The following is a 20,223-nucleotide window of genomic DNA, read 5'->3' as shown; positions in this document are numbered from 1 at the left end:
GAGAAAATTCCATAAAAAGCATTATAGGAAAAAGGGTTATATACCTTCAAAAGAAATAAGGTGTTTTAAATGCAATAAAAAGGGTCATATGGCAAACAATTGATGGACCCAAAAACAAATTAATAATCTTGATATAGATGATGATCTTAAAGACAAGATTTCAAAATTATTTCTTAATGAACTAGATCTACAGAGTGAAACAGAAACTATGTCTGATAATTCTAGTAATTCTAGTAATAATTTAAAAATCCTTAATAATGATTCTTTTTACACGCATGTAGTTCTACAACTACTAATTCCGAATGTGAACCTTGTGGACAGGGAAAAACTTGTATTAATCCCGAAAAAGATGAATTCTTTAATCTTTTATCTAATTTTCAAGATGTCAAATTACAGGTTCTCACCAATAATGATTGGTTAGAAGTTTTAAAAGCCATCCCAAGTGCTGATTTAAGATCACAAATTATCGAAAATATACCGAGCACTTCTCATAATAATTTTGATTATGGAAAACAGAGTTTTACAGAAGAAAAACCTTATTCTTTAAATGAAGTTTATAAACGTCTTCAAAATAAAAACACGACTTCTAATCCTTCTTCTTTACAAGATATTTTGAAAGAGATGAATAATTTAAAATCTGAGATTAAACTTCTAAAAATTGAAGAACAAAGAAGTGATACAAGAATTTCTAATCTTGAACAACTTTTTATTTTTCAAAATAATTTGCTAAATAATGATCAAGAATCTAATGGCAAAAAAGTTGATAACCATGAGATTCCTATTCTTAACCCTGATGGTAAGGATCAAGCTATGCAACTTGTTGATACTCTCCCAGAATTTGAGAAAAATAAAAAATTTCTCCAAACCATAAATATGGTTGCTGGACAAAAATGGTATGTTAAGATTCTTCTTAGAATTAATAATCAATTTTCTAAAGAATTTATTGCTTTAATTGATCTTTGGAGCAGATTTAAATGTTATACAAGAAGGAGAAATTGACTCCAGGTATTTTGTCAAAACTACTCATAGTTTATCTCAAGCAGGAGGAGATAAATTAGATATTGATTTTAAACTCCCAAAAGCTGATATATGTGTTAATAACACTTGCATACCTTTAAGCTTTCTTTTAGTCAAAAATAAACTCTCGGTTCCTATTATTCTTGGAACACCTTTTATAACAAAAATTTATCCTTTTACTGCAGATAATAAGAATTTAACTGCAAATTATCAAGGAAAAACTATTACTTTCCGTTTCATCATGAAACCTTTTATGAAAGCTATAAATGAGATTTATGATAAAATTTCTTTAAAAGAAAATCAATTAAGTTTTTTAAAACATGAATTTAACATTTTGACTATAGATCAAAAACTTAATAATCCTAGATTAAAACAAAAAATTATTGATATTGAAAACCAATTTTCTTTATCTATTTGCAATGACCATCCTAATGCTTTTTGGAACAGAAAAAAGCATATAGTAAATCTTCCTTATGAAGAAGATTTCAGGGAAGATAATGTTCCTACCAAGGCTAGGCCTTGTCAAATGAATTTAATATTTAGAATTTTGCAAAAAGAAATAAGTTCTCTTTTAGAGAAAAGCTTATTGGACCATCCAAATCACCATGGTCTTGCACAGCTTTTTATGTTAACAAAAATCTTTGAAAAGGAACGAGGAGTTCCTAGATTAGTTATTAATTATAAACCTTTAAATAAAGTTTTAAAATGGATTAGATATCCAATACCTAATAAAAAAGATTTATTAGATCGTTTGTATAAAGCTCTCATATTATCTAAATTTGATTTAAAATCGGTTGTTATCGCGATTCAAATTGACCCACAGATGATACAAAACTCGCTTTTAATGTTCCTTTTGGACAATATGAATGGCATGTTATGCCTTTTGGTTTAAAAAATGCTCCATCGAATTTTTAAAATTATGAATGATATTTTTAACAATTATAGTCATTTTATCATAGTTTATATTGATGACATTCTCATCTTCTCTATGAATATAGAAGAACATTTTAAACATCTAGATATTTTCAAAAAAATTGTCATATCTAATGGTTTAGTAATTTTTAAAACTAAAATGTCTCTATTTCGGACTAAAGTCGATTTTTTAGGTCATAATATTGAGAAAGGCCAAATTATTCCTATTAATAGGAGTATTGAATTTGGGTCTAAATTCCCAGATGAAATCATTGACAAAACTCAACTTCAAAGATTCTTAGGAAGTTTGAATTATATTTCACCTTATTATGATGACTTGGCGAAAGATACAAACTATTTTATATGACAAAGTTGAAGAAAAATCCCCGTGCTTGGTCTAATGATCACACTAGAGTTTGTCGGGAAAATTAAGAGTAAAGTTATATCTTTACCATGCCTTAGTTTGGCAAACCCTCATTGGGAAAAAATAGTAGAAACTGATGCTTCAGACATTGGTTATGGAGGGATTCTTAAACAAATAGATCCTAATAATAAACAGGAATTTTTAGTCCGTTTTTATTCAGAAAATGGAATTTCGCACAATCTAATTATGCAACGGTTGCTAAAGAAGTTTTAGCCATAGTCAGATGTGTTTTAAAATTTCAAAATGATTTATATAACCAAAAATTTACAATAAGGATGATTGTAGTTTCACGAAATTTATGTTTCAAAAAGATTTTAAACATGATGTTTCCAAACAAATGTTTGCAAGGTGGCAAGCTCATTTAGCCCCTTTTGATTTTGAAATACATTATAAAAAAGGATCTGATAATCATCTCCCTGATTTTTTTAACAAGGGAGTATTTAACTCTATAAGAGTTTGTTATTTGTTTCAGGAATGGAGTTTAGTCGAGACCGTGGCCGTGGCCGCTTTTCTTATCCTTCTAATAGAGGGAGAGGAAGACAATCATCCTCAATTATCAGATATGGGAATACCCATAACACAGGACAATTATCCTCAATTATTGGATATGGGAATAACCCAGGACAATCATCCGAAATTATCAAAACTGGGAATAACCCAGGACCAGGATCATCATCTGGTTATATAAGACCAAATAATATTTTGGCACAATATGGTGAAAAAAGGCTAATAGCCAAAAATTTATGTGATAATATCACAAAGGAAGATTTTGAAGAATTCCAAATATGGAAACAAAAAGAACTTAATATAAGTTCTCCATCTTTCAAAAAAATTATGAAAGAATCTCTTGATGAAAAAGAGAAAATGGTGAAATCACCAGAAGAAAGGGAGATTATTATACTCCAAAATTCTGACAAGAAATGGGAAGATAATCCCTGGTTATTATATAACCGTTATTTAACGAATAATCAATATCCTATGGAGACTTATAAAAGTCGAAGTTTTTATGAAGGAATCCTTTCTGATAATGAATGCAATTTTAATCATTGGGAGGATCCAGGAAATTTTTGGAAATTTTCAAAAATTAATATCAAAAGGATAATATCCATTGAAGAATGGGGAATAACTCCATCTACTTCTAAAACTTTGATAAACAAAAATAATATCAAAGTTGAATACAATTCTTTGGGATTATGTCCAAGCTTTTGATAAAGTTTTCTTATATGAAAATCCTACGAAGAGCCACACATGGCTAATAAAAATTTACCTTAAGTTTTTGAACAAAATTTACCAAATTGGTTAATCAAATGGTGGCAATTTTATGGAACTAATGAAAACATTCTGCCACAAATGTTTAAAAATCTTTATGACGAATGGAAATATTTGCTTCAAAAAACTGATCAGGATGATATCCCTGGAATTATTCAATTAAATTTCTTTATTGAATTTTCTATTCCCTGGATTTGGAAATTTATCCCAAAAACAGGATATAATGATCTCAAATTATTTTGTTTAAAACGAGAATCTTATTCTCGCTTTTGGGAAGCAATGATGAGACAAGATAAAGATACAAATGAGTTAAAGTGTATTTACACAATCAATTTAATTCAAGACAAAATTGATAGTATGATCATCTTCAATGCGGAAGAATCTGGCGAATTGGAAGATTACCAGCTACCTGAAGAATTATTTCAGGCAAAAAATAAAAAACTGAAATTCTCGGTTATTATGCTAAATTGCGTAAAAGGCTTTAGCTCAAAGACAAATGCAAGAGGATAATAAATCCCAGACAAGCGATGTATCAATGACAAAATCAACAAGATCCAATAGCAAGAATAAATTTGAACTTCTTCAAGATGCTCAAGAAATGGAAGCGGAAATTAAGTCCAATTATTAATGGAAGAAGAAATAATCAATAAAAGGGCCAAAGATGCCAAATCAAAAGACAAAGAGAAAATAGTGGAATAAAAACCACTCAGAAGACACGCATGCAATGACGCATGATAGCATGGACAATAATAAGCAACATGGGCAATAATGGGCACTAATAACAGTTCCCGCACTAATTTTGCAATAGTTTTTAAACACTAATAAAGTGTTTTGTAATAGTTGTGAATAGTTTTTATTTTGCCTATATAAACGGGCAAATGTTTTAGTTTTAGGCAGGCTTCTCCTACCCCTCTCTCTTTACTCTCTTTCTCTCCCCCTTGTAAATCTTCTTTATTATTAATAAAATCTCGTCAACCGTTAGTCTTCTATACTGAGCACAATCTAAATTTGTAAGTTTTCTTGTTTTTATTTTTCTTGTTTTAAATTTATTTTACTCTAAGGATGAGCCTAATAGGCTAAATCCTTTGTTGAATTATGACGACACTTGATTAAGTTATATATTAAACCATGGATGTGTTATTATTTTAAGATGGTTTTATTACCTATCAACATAAAATAAGAAGGTTTAGTGAGGGTACACATTTTGTTCAAACTGAATTGATAACTGCGGAAGGAGAGACACCGTTTTGCCGTTATGCCGTGGATAGGCGCTAGGCGTTTTTGTCATCTCCGTACAGTTACCAGTTCAGATTAAACGATTTCGTGGTAATATCCCAATCACTTATAATGAGCACTTGGGTGTGCGTCCTCGTTCTTATACTATGTTGGTACAGTAAAAAGATCCGACTTAACTTGGTATATATATATATATATATATATATATATATATATATATATATATTTAGGTCCGTTAAATGTTTGGAGAAAATGATCTCAACCGGTGTAAGGCCTTGTTCTTTTGGACTGAAATTGTCTGAACTGAACTGGACTGGTCCAAAATTGTTTGAACTGAACTGAACTGAACTTAATAGAGCTGAACTAAACTTATCTAAACTGAACTTATCTGAACTGAACTGAAATAATAATAAAAAGATTATACTACTAATAATAATAACAATAATACCAATAATAATAATAATAATAATAATAATAATAATAATAATAATAATAAGATACATGAAAAATAAAATAGTAATATAATAATAAATATAATAATAATAATAATAATAATAATAATAATAATAATAATAATAATATATTAGTAATATAAATGATAACATTATTAATAATAATAACTAATAACTAATAATAATAATAATAATAGGTTTAATATACTAACTTATTAATATAATAATATTAAATATAATAATAATAATAATAAATCTGTGATTAATAATATTAATAATAATGAATATATTAATAAAATAATAAATATAATATAATAATACTAATAAATAAATATATTAAATATAAATATAATAATATAAACAATAAAAATTAATTATTAATAAATATAATAGTAATATAATAAATATAAAATATTATAATAATATAATAATAATAATTACAATCGTAAATAAATTAATATAATAATAATGATTCAATAAGAATATAAAATAAGAATAATAATATTAATGTTGAGATAAACTAATATGAACTAAACTAAAATGAACTTAACTGAACTGATCTGATCTGAACTGAACTAAACTGAGTTAAACTAATTGAATTTATTGGAACTGAAATTAAGTCCAAAAGAACATGGCCTAAGTATGGACTCGAACTCCTATTTTAGTGTCTTTCAGTACCAAAATCCCAATTCTTTCCTTGAACCCAAAACCCACCTCTAGCCTCTAAGCCTCTAAGCCTCTAACCCTAAACTCACCTCTAACCATAAACTGAGATTATACGGCAGCCGACGACGATAGTGACCGGCGAAGATGACGACCAGCAAGAAGGATAGATCCGTCTTTTTTTATTCCTATTTCGAATCCATCAATTATTTAGTAAGTATGATTTTAATATTTTTATTGTTTTTAATTTCATATGCTTATTTGAATTGAATCTCATACGAATTTGCTATTCAGTTTTCTATTCAAACGAATTTGCCCTTAAATTAGTACTGTATTAATTTGCTGTTCAATTGATATTAATTTGTTCTTAATTTCATATGTTTCGTCTGATTTTACTGATGATGATTTGTCGAAGAGTGTGCTAGTTAATGAATGAATGCTTTAAACTTTGAGCTTTGCTTATTTGATTTTCAGGGATAATGTACATGTGCTAGTTAATGCAAGTGAAATCAGCGGTGCTTGAATTTTATTTTTGCGTATACCTTTCCAATTACAAAAAAAATGCATCAATTACTCTAGATAATTGTCCTCTTATTCTTTTGGGGTAAATCCAGTAGAAGAATAAGAAGATTATTTGTCTTAAATTATATACCTTTATTTTCAATTCTAATTTCTGGGTTTAATAATTACTCATGTCAAGTTTTTTGTCATTATTGTCACTTTCTGGTAAATTTATGGGTTTTCTTCTCCTTTTCTGGGCTTTTCAATTAATTATGGGTTTGTTATTATTCTTTTTTGTTATTAAAAATGTAAATATTGTTATTGGACATATTTAATATTTATTGTTTAGTATATTTAATATTGGAAATCATCGAACAATGTAGAGGACAATGTAGATGGACAATTCTGACAATAGTCATAAAATTTAATCACTTGAAATAATTGTTGTAATTATAGCTACTTGAAACCGATTTATTATATACGGAGTATACAATTAAGACTTGATAGAAACCAAGTATAATGCTGTGTTAATTCCCATATAGAACGTGGGTACTGAAAATCAGGAAACACAAAATGTATTTTTTTGACTTATTGACTTTCAACCACAGAGCGACACATAGGCTCCGTGGTTATTGCTTTAATAAATAAGATGCAATATCAATTCTATTAAAAATCGATCTGTAGCTTACACACGGTAGATTGTCGTGAAAACTAAGAGGGTGGTGGCAAAGGCCAAAGGGTAGACAACTTTTTTTTATATATATGGTGGCCGAAATTGGTAGTGAGAGAAGGATAGTGTCATAATTTGGAGTGGGTATAATGCAATTCTTTCGTGTAGCGGAAGAGGCTTTGTGGATTTTGGGATGAGCCATGCCGGGTTTTGGGCGAGTGGTTTGCTGCTTTCGCTTAAAAATAATATCTACCATGAGGGGTTGTGGCCGAATTTTAATAGTGACCAAAGGAGTGGTGGTCGAATTTTAGTAGTGAGATAATGCAATTTTGGTGGTAATTTGGCCAAGAGGCTGGTGGCCAATAATTTTGGCGGTGGTTGACCAAAGGAGTTGCAGCAAAACATTAATAGTGGGTTTGCTGCAATTCTTGGGGTTGCGTGGTGGTAGTGGAAGAAGATTAACTCTTAATTAAGGCGTTAACTTTTATCAAGAGCCTCACTCTACCACATTTGAAGACCATCTCAATCAAAGCTTTAAGGTTATGATCGACTCAATCAGTCAATCAGTGATCATATATCTTATATCTTGGGCCATTGAAATTAAGAAACCGTTGCTTAGGAATTAGAAGATGAGTTTTTAAATTCTAAATTTCGAATTAAAGAAGAAAAGAGTTGGGAATTCGGGTCTTAGAAAAAAAAGAGGGTAGAGAGTCAGGGTGAGAAATTAGAAAAGCATTGCTTTGTATTTACTAAATTAGATTTTTTTTTTCTTTTCCTACCACTATTATTATTTTAAAACTCTAAACAATGGGCCCCTTTCTAGCTTGGGCCCTAAGCTGCCGCCCCTCCAGACGACTCTGGGCCTGTATATATCTCCTCGCAGGATTTGGGATTTGGGATTTGCCTGTATATCTGTATCTAGTACGGATTAGATGATATTCTTGAAATTTAGTTAAAATTTGTTTTGTTAATTGAATTTTTGCAGTTAGTAAAGACAGACGTATAATACAATGTTGTGATGGTTGTGACTAGTTTGGGCGATTTGGTCATTGACCTCTTCACTGATCGTTGTCCCTTCACTTGCAAGAACTTCTTGAAGCTCTGCAAGTATGTTCTCTCTTTCCCTTTCTCTCTTTTCTTTGAGGGCTAGCGGCAAAACCTGAGTACAAATGACGGCAGTGACAATAGCGGCAAAACCTGAGTACCTGATAGATAGGATGGACATGTTTTTGAAAACCTTTGAGCACGGAAATAATAATCACGGGATTCGGGACGGATGCTGGACCTCCTACAAATGAATCACCCTTGTGTTATCAATACAAACAGCTGGTTTACACATGACCCATATTCATAATTGCTACTACTTGTTAATAAAATCAAGTGCAAGGCGTTTATTCCATGATAATTCAAAATCAAAATACGACGACTCTTTCGTCCACTGGAAATTGGAACAATAACTGTTAATAACATAACTGCTTTAAGTTGAAAATAAAATAATCAAATTGTCTTTTGAGTTTATGAATTTTAAACTGAAGATATTGCTTCACATTTATATGCAGGATAAAATACTACAATGGCTGTTTATTTCACACAGTGCAGAAGGATTTTACTGCCCAAACGGGTGATCCAACAGGTAGTGGGAGTGGTGGAGATTCTATCTACAAGTTTATATATGGTGACCAAGCACGGTTTTTCAATGATGAGGTTCACTCGGATTTGAAGCACTTGAAGACAGGTACTGTAGCAATGGCTAGTGCTGGGGAGAATCTAAATGCATCTCAGGTAATGATCTCATGGAACTTGTAACTTTTAAGCTACTTCCATCTTTTGCCTCTGCTGGAGAAACAAGTGTATGTGCCCAAAAACAATAAGCTTTCTTGATTCACTTTTACGTTCTGCTTTCAGTTTTACATCACATTGCGGGATGATCTCGACTATCTTGATGAAAAACATACTGTAAGTGGTTTCTCCAGGTTGATCTGTCCACTTTTTTTTTCCCTCTTTTGGATTATTGTGTTCTTTCTATGAGTTTATTTCTGTAAGCTAAAAATGAATTCTCAATTGCTATTGGTGCTTATTACAAAGTAGTTTTGTTTCTATTTACATTTATTTACTGTTGTGTTACTGGTTTGTACTTTGTTTAGAATATCACTCACTTCTTCTGTATGCTCCTTCATTACTTCCGATATGCCTTTTTTTTTTCTTCTTCCATCTCTTATGCCTTGTAACTCTTTCGAGAAGAAAACATCAATAATGGTTTGAGCCTTGTAGGGTCTGAAATATGACCTATATTTCTATAATATTTGATGGTTACAGGTCATGGAAATTTATAATTTTTTTTATGATTATTATTTTTATAGTTGATACACTACGTGTTCATAACAGTCATAGGAGTAATGCTATATTCATATTTCATTGCTCTTTGCCATTAGCGAATGACAGAAATAGCTTGACCATGCCTAGCACTATTTTTTTTTTTTGGTCTAAACCATCCGGTAATCCGAACCACGTTGGGCCGACTAATCCGGATTTCGGGGCGTGTCCAAGGATTACGGTATTTAAACCCCTCCCAATCGCAGTTGTGGGGGATCGATCCGCAGACCTCCCTACCAAATGCAACCCCATGCTACCACTGCGCCAACCAACGACTGGTTCCATGCCTAGCACTATGACATTAGATTAATATCAAATCTGTTTGACAGAAAAATGTTCTGTTCTGAGTTGGTGGCTAATTAATGGCAAGCGTACCCTGATGTGCTGCTAGATTCCTGATTACATTGTCGTTTTATTGCTGATAAGTAACTACTTGTGTCCTTTAATTGGGAGATTATGAAGGATAAATAGGGGGAAAATAGGAAAGGAATGTTTTAATGATCGTTAGATGGGTGCATCATTGGTAGTTGAAGCTTATATCATCACTTTCTCTTTTTCTTGGCTCCATAAGTGCCCTTGATGGTGTTATATGTCCCTTTTTGTCACATGAAACACTTAAATTGACGTGTATTAATTGTCTGCTAAGGTTTTCGGAGAGGTTGCAGAAGGACATGAAACATTAATGAGAATCAATGAAGCTTACGTGGATGACAAGGGACGGCCTTTTAAGAATATAAGGTAATGATTGTACCTTTGTCCTGCTTTGATGGACTTTGAGTTCATATTGCTGGCACGTACTTTGAACTTGTGTGAATGCGTAATATGTGCTTTTGAATACATATGCATGCAACAGAATAAAGCACACATATGTTCTTGATGACCCTTTCGAAGACCCTTCACAACTGGCAGAATTAATTCCTGATGCTTCCCCGGAAGGCAAGCCAAAAGAAGAGGTGGTCAACCTTTCCTATCTTGATATGATTATCCTTTAATGTTCTCTTGCTAACTTGTAGTAGTGCTTCTTTTATCTGTTCTGTTATATTTCCTCTATAGCAATCGTCTTCCCTCAAGTGCTTGTTGGAAATAATGCCCATTTTAGTCTGCCACTTCCTTATTTGCCTTTACAAATTACTATTCCACTGGCATTCAAGGCGGAGTGTTAGGGTGTTGCTTTTAGAGTTGAGAGGAATTTTGGGATTATGATGGTTGACTGTGATGTTGCTATAAGAATGCAGAACTGATTATGAGGTGCTTGAAATCTTGACTATTATGTAGCTGAAAAAGTTTAATCACTCACCTAGATTGAGTTGACTGCCTATTGTAATGGCTTTGATTTTGCCATTTGCCCTCCCTCCCTTATCCTCTCTGTTGGATTTTCAAACATTGGGTTAATCAAAGTATAGCTAAGATGATGAAAGTTGGTAAAGTTTGTGGAAGGAAATTAGGCTAAGGATATCCTCTTCTAGCTGTTGGTAGGTTAAGAGAGTTTGAGATACTTGCGTGATCAACTTTGCAGGGTAAATTCAGGACAATTACAATTAGAAAATAGAGGAATTTTAGGGAATGAAGAATTAAGGGAACAAGACTTGAAAGAGAGTGTAACAGCAGGAATGGGGAAGAGAGTAGAAGACTATAAGTCATGAGACCTTAATACTCCCTCCGTTCAACTCCACTTGCCACATTTGTTTTTTCACGTTTGCCAACGCGTGTTTTACATCGCAAATATCTTTTGGTACGTATTTGTAAAAATTATAAAAGTTTGATGATTATAATGGTACTCCTAAAGACGAAGTAAACAAGATCCTACATGAATATATTTTCGAGGTGAAAATTGGAAGATTCTTCTTACTTATGAATAGTGTACAAAAGAGAAATGTGACAAGTGGAGTTGAATGGAGCGAGTAGAAAGGATGGTTAGATCTTATATTCTATTATTTTATTTACTTTCTTCATCTTCATCTTCGTCTTTATTTATTTATTTATTTATTTATATATTTATTTATTAATCTTAAGTTAATATTCCTTTCGGAAATCAGAAGTTCAGTCATCATCCTAAAACTAAGATAATATCAAAACTTAATATCTTCTTATCAAAATTAATATTTTGTGGATTCAAGCTTCTAAGCACAGCGTTTGGTCCTGGTTAAACCTAACATTCCTATTTTTTATGTCTATAACACTACGAACCGCTAATATCGAGTGTATTTGGGTGAGTTGATATAGAAATTCAAGCGAGTTGGTTCACGAGTTAGAGCCCATCAATTCAGGAATTAGACCAAATCAACTCGCAAAAGAATTCTGAACTGATGTGTGCGAATCATTCCACTATTAGCTGGTCGTAGGCTACTCGAGTGAATCTGGTAACCACGTGTTGAACACTAGGCAATCCAAGTTATCCAACTGTTACTTAGAAGTCAAGAACTAATAATTCAAATAGAAACAGCTCTGCTAAAATGCATTTCGGTCCGTTACTTATTCTCCTTTCCAAAGCCCCAGCCTCAACTATCAAGGTTGTGCTGTGATTGGTGGAAAAACTCAAAAAAAGGTAATTCTCTTATCTTGCTTATGGGTTATGACCTCACATAAAAATATCTTTTGTACTGCTAACAAGCACAACCATATGCTAATTTGATGGTCGAACAAACCTTGTAAAATGCAAGTGTGGCAACTAATTCCTTCTATAAAAACCATTGTATTGTTTTCGCTTTAAAGAAAGTCTTCTCCTCAAAGCTATGAAGAAAATGGGCATTTGTTTTGCATATGGGGCTATGAGTGGGATGTACCAGCTAATCACGCAAAGATCAACGTTTTACCGAAACGCTTGGAAGCTAAACAGGGATAATTGGTGGATGTCTATCAGTCTAAGTAATATGTAAGTGTAGCAACCTTAGATTAAAAAAGCGCGCCTCAAGCGCGCCTAGGCGCGAGGCGAGGGTAGGCGATGATGCTAGGGCATTACAGTAAGTAGGCGAGTCTGTGTTCAAAAGGCCCTAAAAGACGAGAGCCTCAAGGTGATGTCCTAGGCGCAAAAAGGCGCGCCTTCTTAACTGGAGGCGCTGACAAGCTTTGTTTCATAAATAGTCACATGTCAAGCACATGACCCTAACTCCTTTTTAATAAAGTGTTATTTTTTACAAAATAACACTCTTTTAACCCTAATTTTTTAGAAGTACAACCTAATCAGCCGTTTACTTCTTTAACTTTCTACTGCAAGTTACTCTTCTTCTTCTTCTTCTTCACATTTTTTTTTAAATTCTCTTGCTTTGACTGCTGTTATTATTTATTAAGCAGCTGTTTCCTTTCATGTTTTCTTTCTTATAATTTCACTTCCCCCTCTTCTTCTCTCCTTGCTTATATACTTGTTAATTCCTCTACTGACTTCCTCTACTGCTGCCGCTGCTTGTAATTTTAATTGCTCTCTTATCTTTTCAATTTTTAACTTCTAGAGTAGTTTGCCTTTATGTTTTTGCCTTATGTGCTGTTTTGGATATAATGGTTAATTAGGTACAAGTGTTTAACGCTTAATTTAACGAATGATATGTGATATAGAACGTAATTTTCTTCCCTTTAGTATATTTATTATGTGAATCTATGTTTTTAGTGATGCTTAATGTGTAGAATTAATTTAAGGCTCATACAAAAAAAGATGCGCCTCGCGTTCAAAAGGCGTGCGCATTCGCCTTGCGCCTCATCGCTTTGACCCCTCATCGCCTCGTTGCGCCTTGCGCCTCCTCAAACTAAGGTAGCAACTAGCAAGGGAGTGAGCGGTGGCAAGGACGTGATTGGGCGTTTTATTTATAGTAAGCTGTGTTGCTTGGCTTGGTCTTCTTATGTATGGACAGCATATTGACAGATTTACTTTTTGATGGGCAATGGACATAGGAGAATGAGGACCATGGTGTCTGTATTCTGGCTGTTCTTTCTCTGAGTAAAATATCTGAATTCAGTGCCAAAGTTGTGAATAGGCTTCTTATTTTTGGTGGAATTATAGTTACTCCCAACTTTCACAAATTTTGTTGTCCAAAAGTGGGGTAAATTTTTATATTTTTATTTTTTCCTTTTCCGTGTTGCTCGCATTTCCTGAATCATGATAGCAAAGAGAGTCATTTTGTGGTTGTTTAGACGAGTAATGTAGGATACTGATATCAAGGACACAAAAGGGCGACACTCATTTGCAAACTCTCAAACTATCATGAGCAATCTTATCTACTTAGTGAAGAAAAGTGAAGTTGTTGGTGTGAATGGAGCACTTGACTCCCGCTTTACAATAACCTAAAAAAACAGAGTAGCATTGACTTTAAAGTATCTGTCTTGAGCTTACATACTCTGTTGTTCAAATACAAGCTGGTACAACTTTTTCATGGGATTTTTTCCATGAGTTTCAAACATTTTGTATCATGGTCTTTTTTCGAGTCTGGCTGTTCTCAATTCTTTTGAAGTCTTTATTAAATTTTGCCCTGCATGTATTTAAGGTTTTTGATGAAGTGAGACTCGAAGATGATTGGGTCCCCATGGATTCACAATTAGCTCCAGAAGAACTTGAGGAAGCTATTCGTACAAAGGAAGCACATTCTAGGGCTGTTGTACTTGAGACTGTATGTAAATTACTGATTTATCTGTGTTTCGTGTATTAATACTTGGTGCTGAAAGAAACCTTCACATCTACTTTTAAATGCAACAGATCGGTGACCTCCCTGTAGCAGATGTAAAGCCTCCCGAGAATGTGTTGTTTGTGTGTAAACTTAATCCGGTGACAGAGGTGAGTACTGAGTTGCTTGAAGCCTTGAAGATACAAAGTCGGTAAAAACCAAAAAATAAAGATAAAAGAGGGGATATAAAGACGGAAAAAGAAGATAATACATTAAAACGTAAAGTGTGGCATCTGCTGACTAAAAATCGCAAGAGGCAAGCATGTCAAGAGAAAACATTTGCTAATCCCAGAAGTTATGAAAATTCCACTCATGATCTGTGTAACAAAAAGAGGCAGACCAAAAGCAGTGGGAGTGATTAGAAAAGTGTTAGACCCCTTGGTTATTAAAATTGAAAGAGCATGAATGTGATCCGCGATCAAAAAAATTTAGCATCGTAGCGTTCATGTATTTGACAATACTAGTTTCATTGATGCAAAAACTGGAGGCAAAGGAGAGAGGATGTTTTTTTTAGGAGACATGATTGAAGGGAAGGGAGATGTATGGAGAAAGAAAATCTGATACCCGGACAACCTGTGTCCTGAAAGTGATGGAAAGGAAAGGGAGATAGACTTGATTTTGTCTTTACAAGAATTATTATTAAATGTATAACACTAGCATTCTCAATTCTAGACAACAACTTATGCATGTGATATGTTATGTTTTTTTCTTCAGGATGAGGACCTGCATACAATATTTTCACGTTTTGGGACTGTTACATCGTATGTTTAACATGTGATCTATCTATAGATTGCTCCAGTTGATATGGAACCTGTTTGAAGTACTAATTGTGCTGACATCTGACAGGGCTGAGGTTATTCGTGATTACAAGACTGGGGACAGCCTTTGCTATGCTTTCATTGGTAAGTACACAATTAACATTCGCACTCTATGCAAGCATACATCAAGTCATTTACACAATATCTGCATATTGGCTTATGTATATAAATCTCACTACCTTCATATTATTAATTTCAAATATGCAAATATCCGGCAGTCCTCATTGCATTAGTCAACATTTGGATTTCGTTTGATGACTTAACATTTTCTGTTAGACATGTTGCTGTGTGGACTGACATAATATCTGATTGTAATAGAGTTTGAAGATAAAGATGCCTGTGAGCGTGCTTATTTTAAGGTTTTCTCTCGCTGCATACCATATTGAATTTTTTTTTGTCACATTATTCGTTACAAAACATTTGGCAATGCACAACCTTTTATACTTTTTTTTTGGGTTTTGTTCACTCCTGATAGATAGTTTAATAAAACACTACCAACACTCTTGTTCAGCCATAAAAGCCAACGTTTCGACATGTTGAGTTGTTGACTTCCCCTTGAATCTGTGCTCCTTGTGTGCCCTTCCTTTTTTTTTTTTTTTTTTTTTTTTTTTTTTTTTTTCAAGTTTTCCCATTCTTCTCTTTCTTCTTCAAGTGGATGTGGATATATTTTTTTCGAGGAGTTATGTAGGGTGTATACTGCTAAAACTCATTTTTCGAGCCATGAGATCAACATTCTGGCGTGTTGCCTTCCTTTGAACATGTACTCTTTGTTTCCCTTCTTTTTCTTTCCCACTTCTTTCAAGTGCTTTTTCTTCCTCTTCACTTCGTCTCTACTCATGTTTAAGCTGGAAGTGGGTCAAATGCAATTATTTTATGTGAGGGGTAAGAAACTAGGGTATTCCCCCCTATGAAGTAAGAAACTAGGATTTACATTAGGGATAAAGAAAGAAAGTAGGTGGATAGAGTAATTGACAACTCAGTAGTTAGTGAAGAAGGGAGGTTAAAGAGTAACTGTGGGTGACTTTATGTTAGAGTAGGAGGGAAATAACAAGTCTCAAGCAATGGTGGTCCATAAGTTAGAAGCTTGACTTCCGTGTTGAAATGAGTTTGTCCCACAATTTTGCAAAATAGCCGACTGTCCCTGAGATGTGCACATGATATTCGAACTGAGTCTACATGACGAGCTTAGGAATTTATTGTAGTTTCCCCAACCAACCTTCCAAACTGTCTCCCCTTCCCAAATGAAATAAGAGAGGTGAATGTGTGAAACAAAGTAATGGGAGAAGGCATATCTTAAATAACGTTTGAAAAATAATCCCTACATATATTTGCTGCAGATGGACAATGCATTAATTGATGATCGGAGGATTTACGTAGATTTCAGTCAGAGTGTTTCCAAGCTATCGAATCAATTTCGGCGGAAGGGAATCCAAGGTCGGTTGTTGATAGTTTCTAGATGGTTCTTTTTTTTTCCTTGTGTGCACACTTGTGCCTCTTTTTCCCGCTTACATCTTTTGTTGAATTTGTTTCTCCAAAAGAAATTTTGGTTCTGAAGAACGTAACTTCTGAAAGCTTTATATTTCAGCTGAATATCTTTTCTTGCTTTTTAAAAAAGTTTATGCGCTTCATATATTGTGATGTAAGTCAGTCCGAACTTGGGAACTCTTTACCTATTTCCCTTACGGGTGATGCGCAAACAACTGCTATCTTTTAACTTGTGTACATTCATTTTATTCTCGACCTAATGTTATGGGTATGGGAAACAACTGCTATCTGTTAAGTTGTGTACATCCAACAAATGCCAAATGTTCATTAAAAAATTTCATAATGGATTATTTGGCTGAATAGTTTGGCCCCAAATACAAAATGCTTAGGGGGCGTTTGGTTGGGGGGAATAAGGAAAGGGAAAGAGAATAAAAATGGTTGATTCCTTTTGTTGTTGTTTGTTTGACACAAAGAAAGGGTAACCCATACCCCTCCTTACCCCCAAAACCATTCTCATCCATACCCTTCCCCCCCTTGGGTAAGCCCATAACCCCATAACCCCTTCTTCCTCCTACTCCCTATTTCCACCACTCCCACCAACACCCACCACACCCTCCCACACCGTCAACCACTGCCACCTACACCCTACACCCACCACACCGACAACCACCACCAACAACGCCGACACAACCACCACCAGCGACGCCGCCTGTCAACGCTACCCCATATCCTCAACCACTAAACACAACACCAACACCTTCAATAATTCTCCCACCCCCACCAACCACCACCAACACCTTCCTTGGCCACACCACTGAAACCGCCCGACGCCGGCCACACCAGATCTGGTGTTTTAAGGGGTGGGGTGGGGGTTTCGAAGAGGGTCATGGCGGATTTTTTAGAATGAATAAGGTGTTTGGGGTCGGGATTGTGGTGTTTGTTGAAGGCGTGAGGCGCGGTGATTAGGTTTGCCGTGGGGTACCGTGAGGAAGATCGGCGGCGCCGCTACTTGTGGTGGTGCCGGTGTAGCTAATGGTGGCAGGTGGTGGGTAATGGTGGTGGAGGTGGTGGATGTTGGCTTTTAATTCCCTTTCTCTCTAATTTTCAACCAAACACCCAACTATAATATGGGTGATCCCATTCATTTCCCTCTCTTACCCTTTCCCGTACCAAACGCCCCCTTAGTCCTTACTCTTGCCCTGGCCAGCACCTCTTTTCCGGAATCTGGAGTAAATAGTGCTGGAAAGAACTTGGCGATGTTTGATCGCCTACAAAATTTATGGCTTATACAATTATTTTGGTTATGTATTGAGTCCCCAGGTTGGAGTTTTCATTTTTAATGGATCCATAAATTCACTATTCTTTGGTTTTGGAATATGATAGATTGAAGCAACATGAATCACTACACTTGTAGTTCTTTTTATTACAAAATAACATTTGATGCAGTTTTTGACACAATTTTCATTGTCGGCCATTCAAAAATATCCTCTGTGGCGTTTAACATAGTGGTAAGACGACCCCTTTCCCCATCACTTATGGGATCTCTGGAATGTTGGTGTAGTGATGATGAGTTTTAACCGGATCGAAATGTTAATATTTCTATTACACCAGGATGTATATGTTAGTTGATTATAATACAAATGGGCTCAATCTTTAGTTTAATGTAATATTAAAATTATTTTATTGGTTACCTTTCTCTTTCATATGCAGGAAAAGGATGCTACAAATGTGGTTCACTAGACCATCTCGCGAAAGATTGTGCTGATGGGTCTAATACCCTCCCAAATCAGAAATATATCTTGAAGGATGATAATAAGCAGCGTGGTGGAGTTAAACATGCAGAGTTAGTGATCAAGCTTTTGGCCTGTTGATACCCTCATCCCCTAAACATGCCTCGTATTTAACGACACTACTTACATTTGCAGCTATGAGATGGTATTTGATGAAGGTGGAAGTCCACGACAAGAAAGAAGACATGGAGATCAAGGAGATAAGAGAAGTCATAAATCTGGCAGCAATGCTACTGCTGATGTAAAACACAGAATATATGGAAGCAAAGAATTGAGTCACCGACATAGACGAGGAGATCTAGATGATAAACCGAGGCATGATGGTAAGAGGGATCACAGACACTTTAGAAAAGATCATAGGAGTGATGGGAGCGATCGGCATGATAGGAGTGATGGTAACGATCGGCATGATAGCAAGCACAGTGACCAGAAAAATAACTGGGATTATCGAGAAACGAGGGATGATAATGAACATAGAAAAAGGTCCTCTGATATTGATAGAGAGGACAAGAAAGAAGGAGCAGGTTACAGGAAGAGAGCCTGAAATAGATGAGTGTAGAAGTAGAAGGGACGAGAGAGATGAACCGAGGAGCAAGAGGAGAGTTTCGGACTTTGAGGTTCCAAGTAAAAGAGTGGAGCAAGATGGGAAAAGCTCCAGGGACCACAGTTGTCATGGTGGTGACGTAAGACGACGAGATGACAGGAGGTGAAATTAGTCTGTTTTTTTTTTTGGCAAGTTGAAAGATAGTTTTGCTACATATTCATGGAACTTTGTTAAGAGTCCTAGGCCTAAAACTAATGCATAAACAATGAAAATCAGAACTTAGCGTAAGAATGTCCTTCAGAATTCCTTTAACAAGGTGATGTGACTCCTGAATCCCTGCAATTTGTGCCACCAGTTGCAGACAAAATGATGATATGTCCAAATACAGCAATCCACAATCACGAGCCCGGGACAGAACTCTTCTTATCCCCAATGCTTCCGCTTGGAGTGCTGATTCCGCCCTTATTCTAGTCCTCCCTTTAAAGAAGGACGATCCCCCACCATGATAAGCCACCCACCCAATTCCCGCATCACAGGATCTTGCCTGCATCCACTTTAACCCTTGTGACCTCACAAATCCCAGTCCCACCGATGAGACGATGAGGGTAGCCATCACGGATCCTTCTTAGCTCAGACATTGTCGGATCCACAAACATCTCACCTTTGTCGATCAACCCTTTCTCTTTCAACTCAAGAATGTTCACCACATCCCCCACCGTTTGAGACCAAACCTTATAGTAACCTTCCGGGTGAAACTTCTCACCTCTAAACATGATATTATTCCGTGCTCATTCTGTGATTTAAGTAGTCGTAGTCAGTCTTCTCTTTCTATAAGATAGATCTGCTTTCTAATATAAAGGTGAGGTTCCATACTTTCTTTCATTCTTCTTTTTTATTAAATGAATTTCGTTAAGACATTTTCTACGTTCATTCTTATCCTATGGTATAAGAACTTACTTTCCTACGTTATACTCATAAACGCTTCTTACTCTTGTATTCTTTTTATATTTGTAAATGTGTACTTGCACCTGTCTTATTTAAATAAGAGCATAAATGCTTCGTACTCTTGTATTCTTTTTATATTTGTAAATGTGTACCTGCACCTGTCTTATTTAAATAAGATTTTTCTTAATATTCTTTCAGTTGTATTAGAATTCATTCTTTTCTTTTATATCTTTAGATAAGTCAAAACCTTTCCTCATGGTTGTGGTCACAATAAGGTTGTAACATATCCTATGTAATAAAATGTTAATCTAATTTCTTAAAAGACATATTATAATTATAATTACATTTTATATATAAGAATTCTTTTATTCTTTATCATGAAAGAAGACTATATATATTATTTCTGTTATAATTATACAGTTAATTAGTGTGTCATTTTATAAATTTTATCTTTAATTCTACATTTAAAAATCAG

General features: G+C 34.5%; 1 protein-coding gene across 2 annotated transcripts; it reads left to right on the top strand.

Annotated features, from left to right (window-relative positions):
- Positions 1 to 5,991: 5,991 nt before the first annotated feature.
- On the top strand, positions 5,992 to 19,695 carry LOC141623850 (peptidyl-prolyl cis-trans isomerase CYP59-like). Of its 2 annotated transcripts, XM_074439997.1 has the most exons (14): positions 5,992 to 6,186; positions 8,130 to 8,251; positions 8,704 to 8,926; positions 9,050 to 9,100; positions 10,164 to 10,255; positions 10,371 to 10,470; positions 13,990 to 14,112; positions 14,199 to 14,276; positions 14,881 to 14,927; positions 15,013 to 15,068; positions 15,303 to 15,343; positions 16,322 to 16,418; positions 18,180 to 18,312; positions 18,395 to 19,695. In XM_074439997.1, exons 2-14 carry the CDS (start codon positions 8,163 to 8,165, stop codon positions 18,801 to 18,803), a joined length of 1,539 nt encoding a protein of 512 aa, XP_074296098.1. In that variant the 5' UTR covers positions 5,992 to 6,186; positions 8,130 to 8,162; the 3' UTR covers positions 18,804 to 19,695. The 2 variants fall into 2 exon arrangements, with proteins under 2 accessions (XP_074296098.1, XP_074296099.1); XM_074439998.1 differs by lacking the exons at positions 15,303 to 15,343; positions 16,322 to 16,418.
- Positions 19,696 to 20,223: the final 528 nt, after the last annotated feature.

This window comes from Silene latifolia, chromosome X (assembly GCF_048544455.1).
Source record: "Silene latifolia isolate original U9 population chromosome X, ASM4854445v1, whole genome shotgun sequence".
NCBI classification, from domain to species: domain Eukaryota; kingdom Viridiplantae; phylum Streptophyta; class Magnoliopsida; order Caryophyllales; family Caryophyllaceae; genus Silene; species Silene latifolia.
Note: the sequence above shows the minus strand (reverse complement) of the source record. Positions and strands in the feature narration are given on the sequence as shown.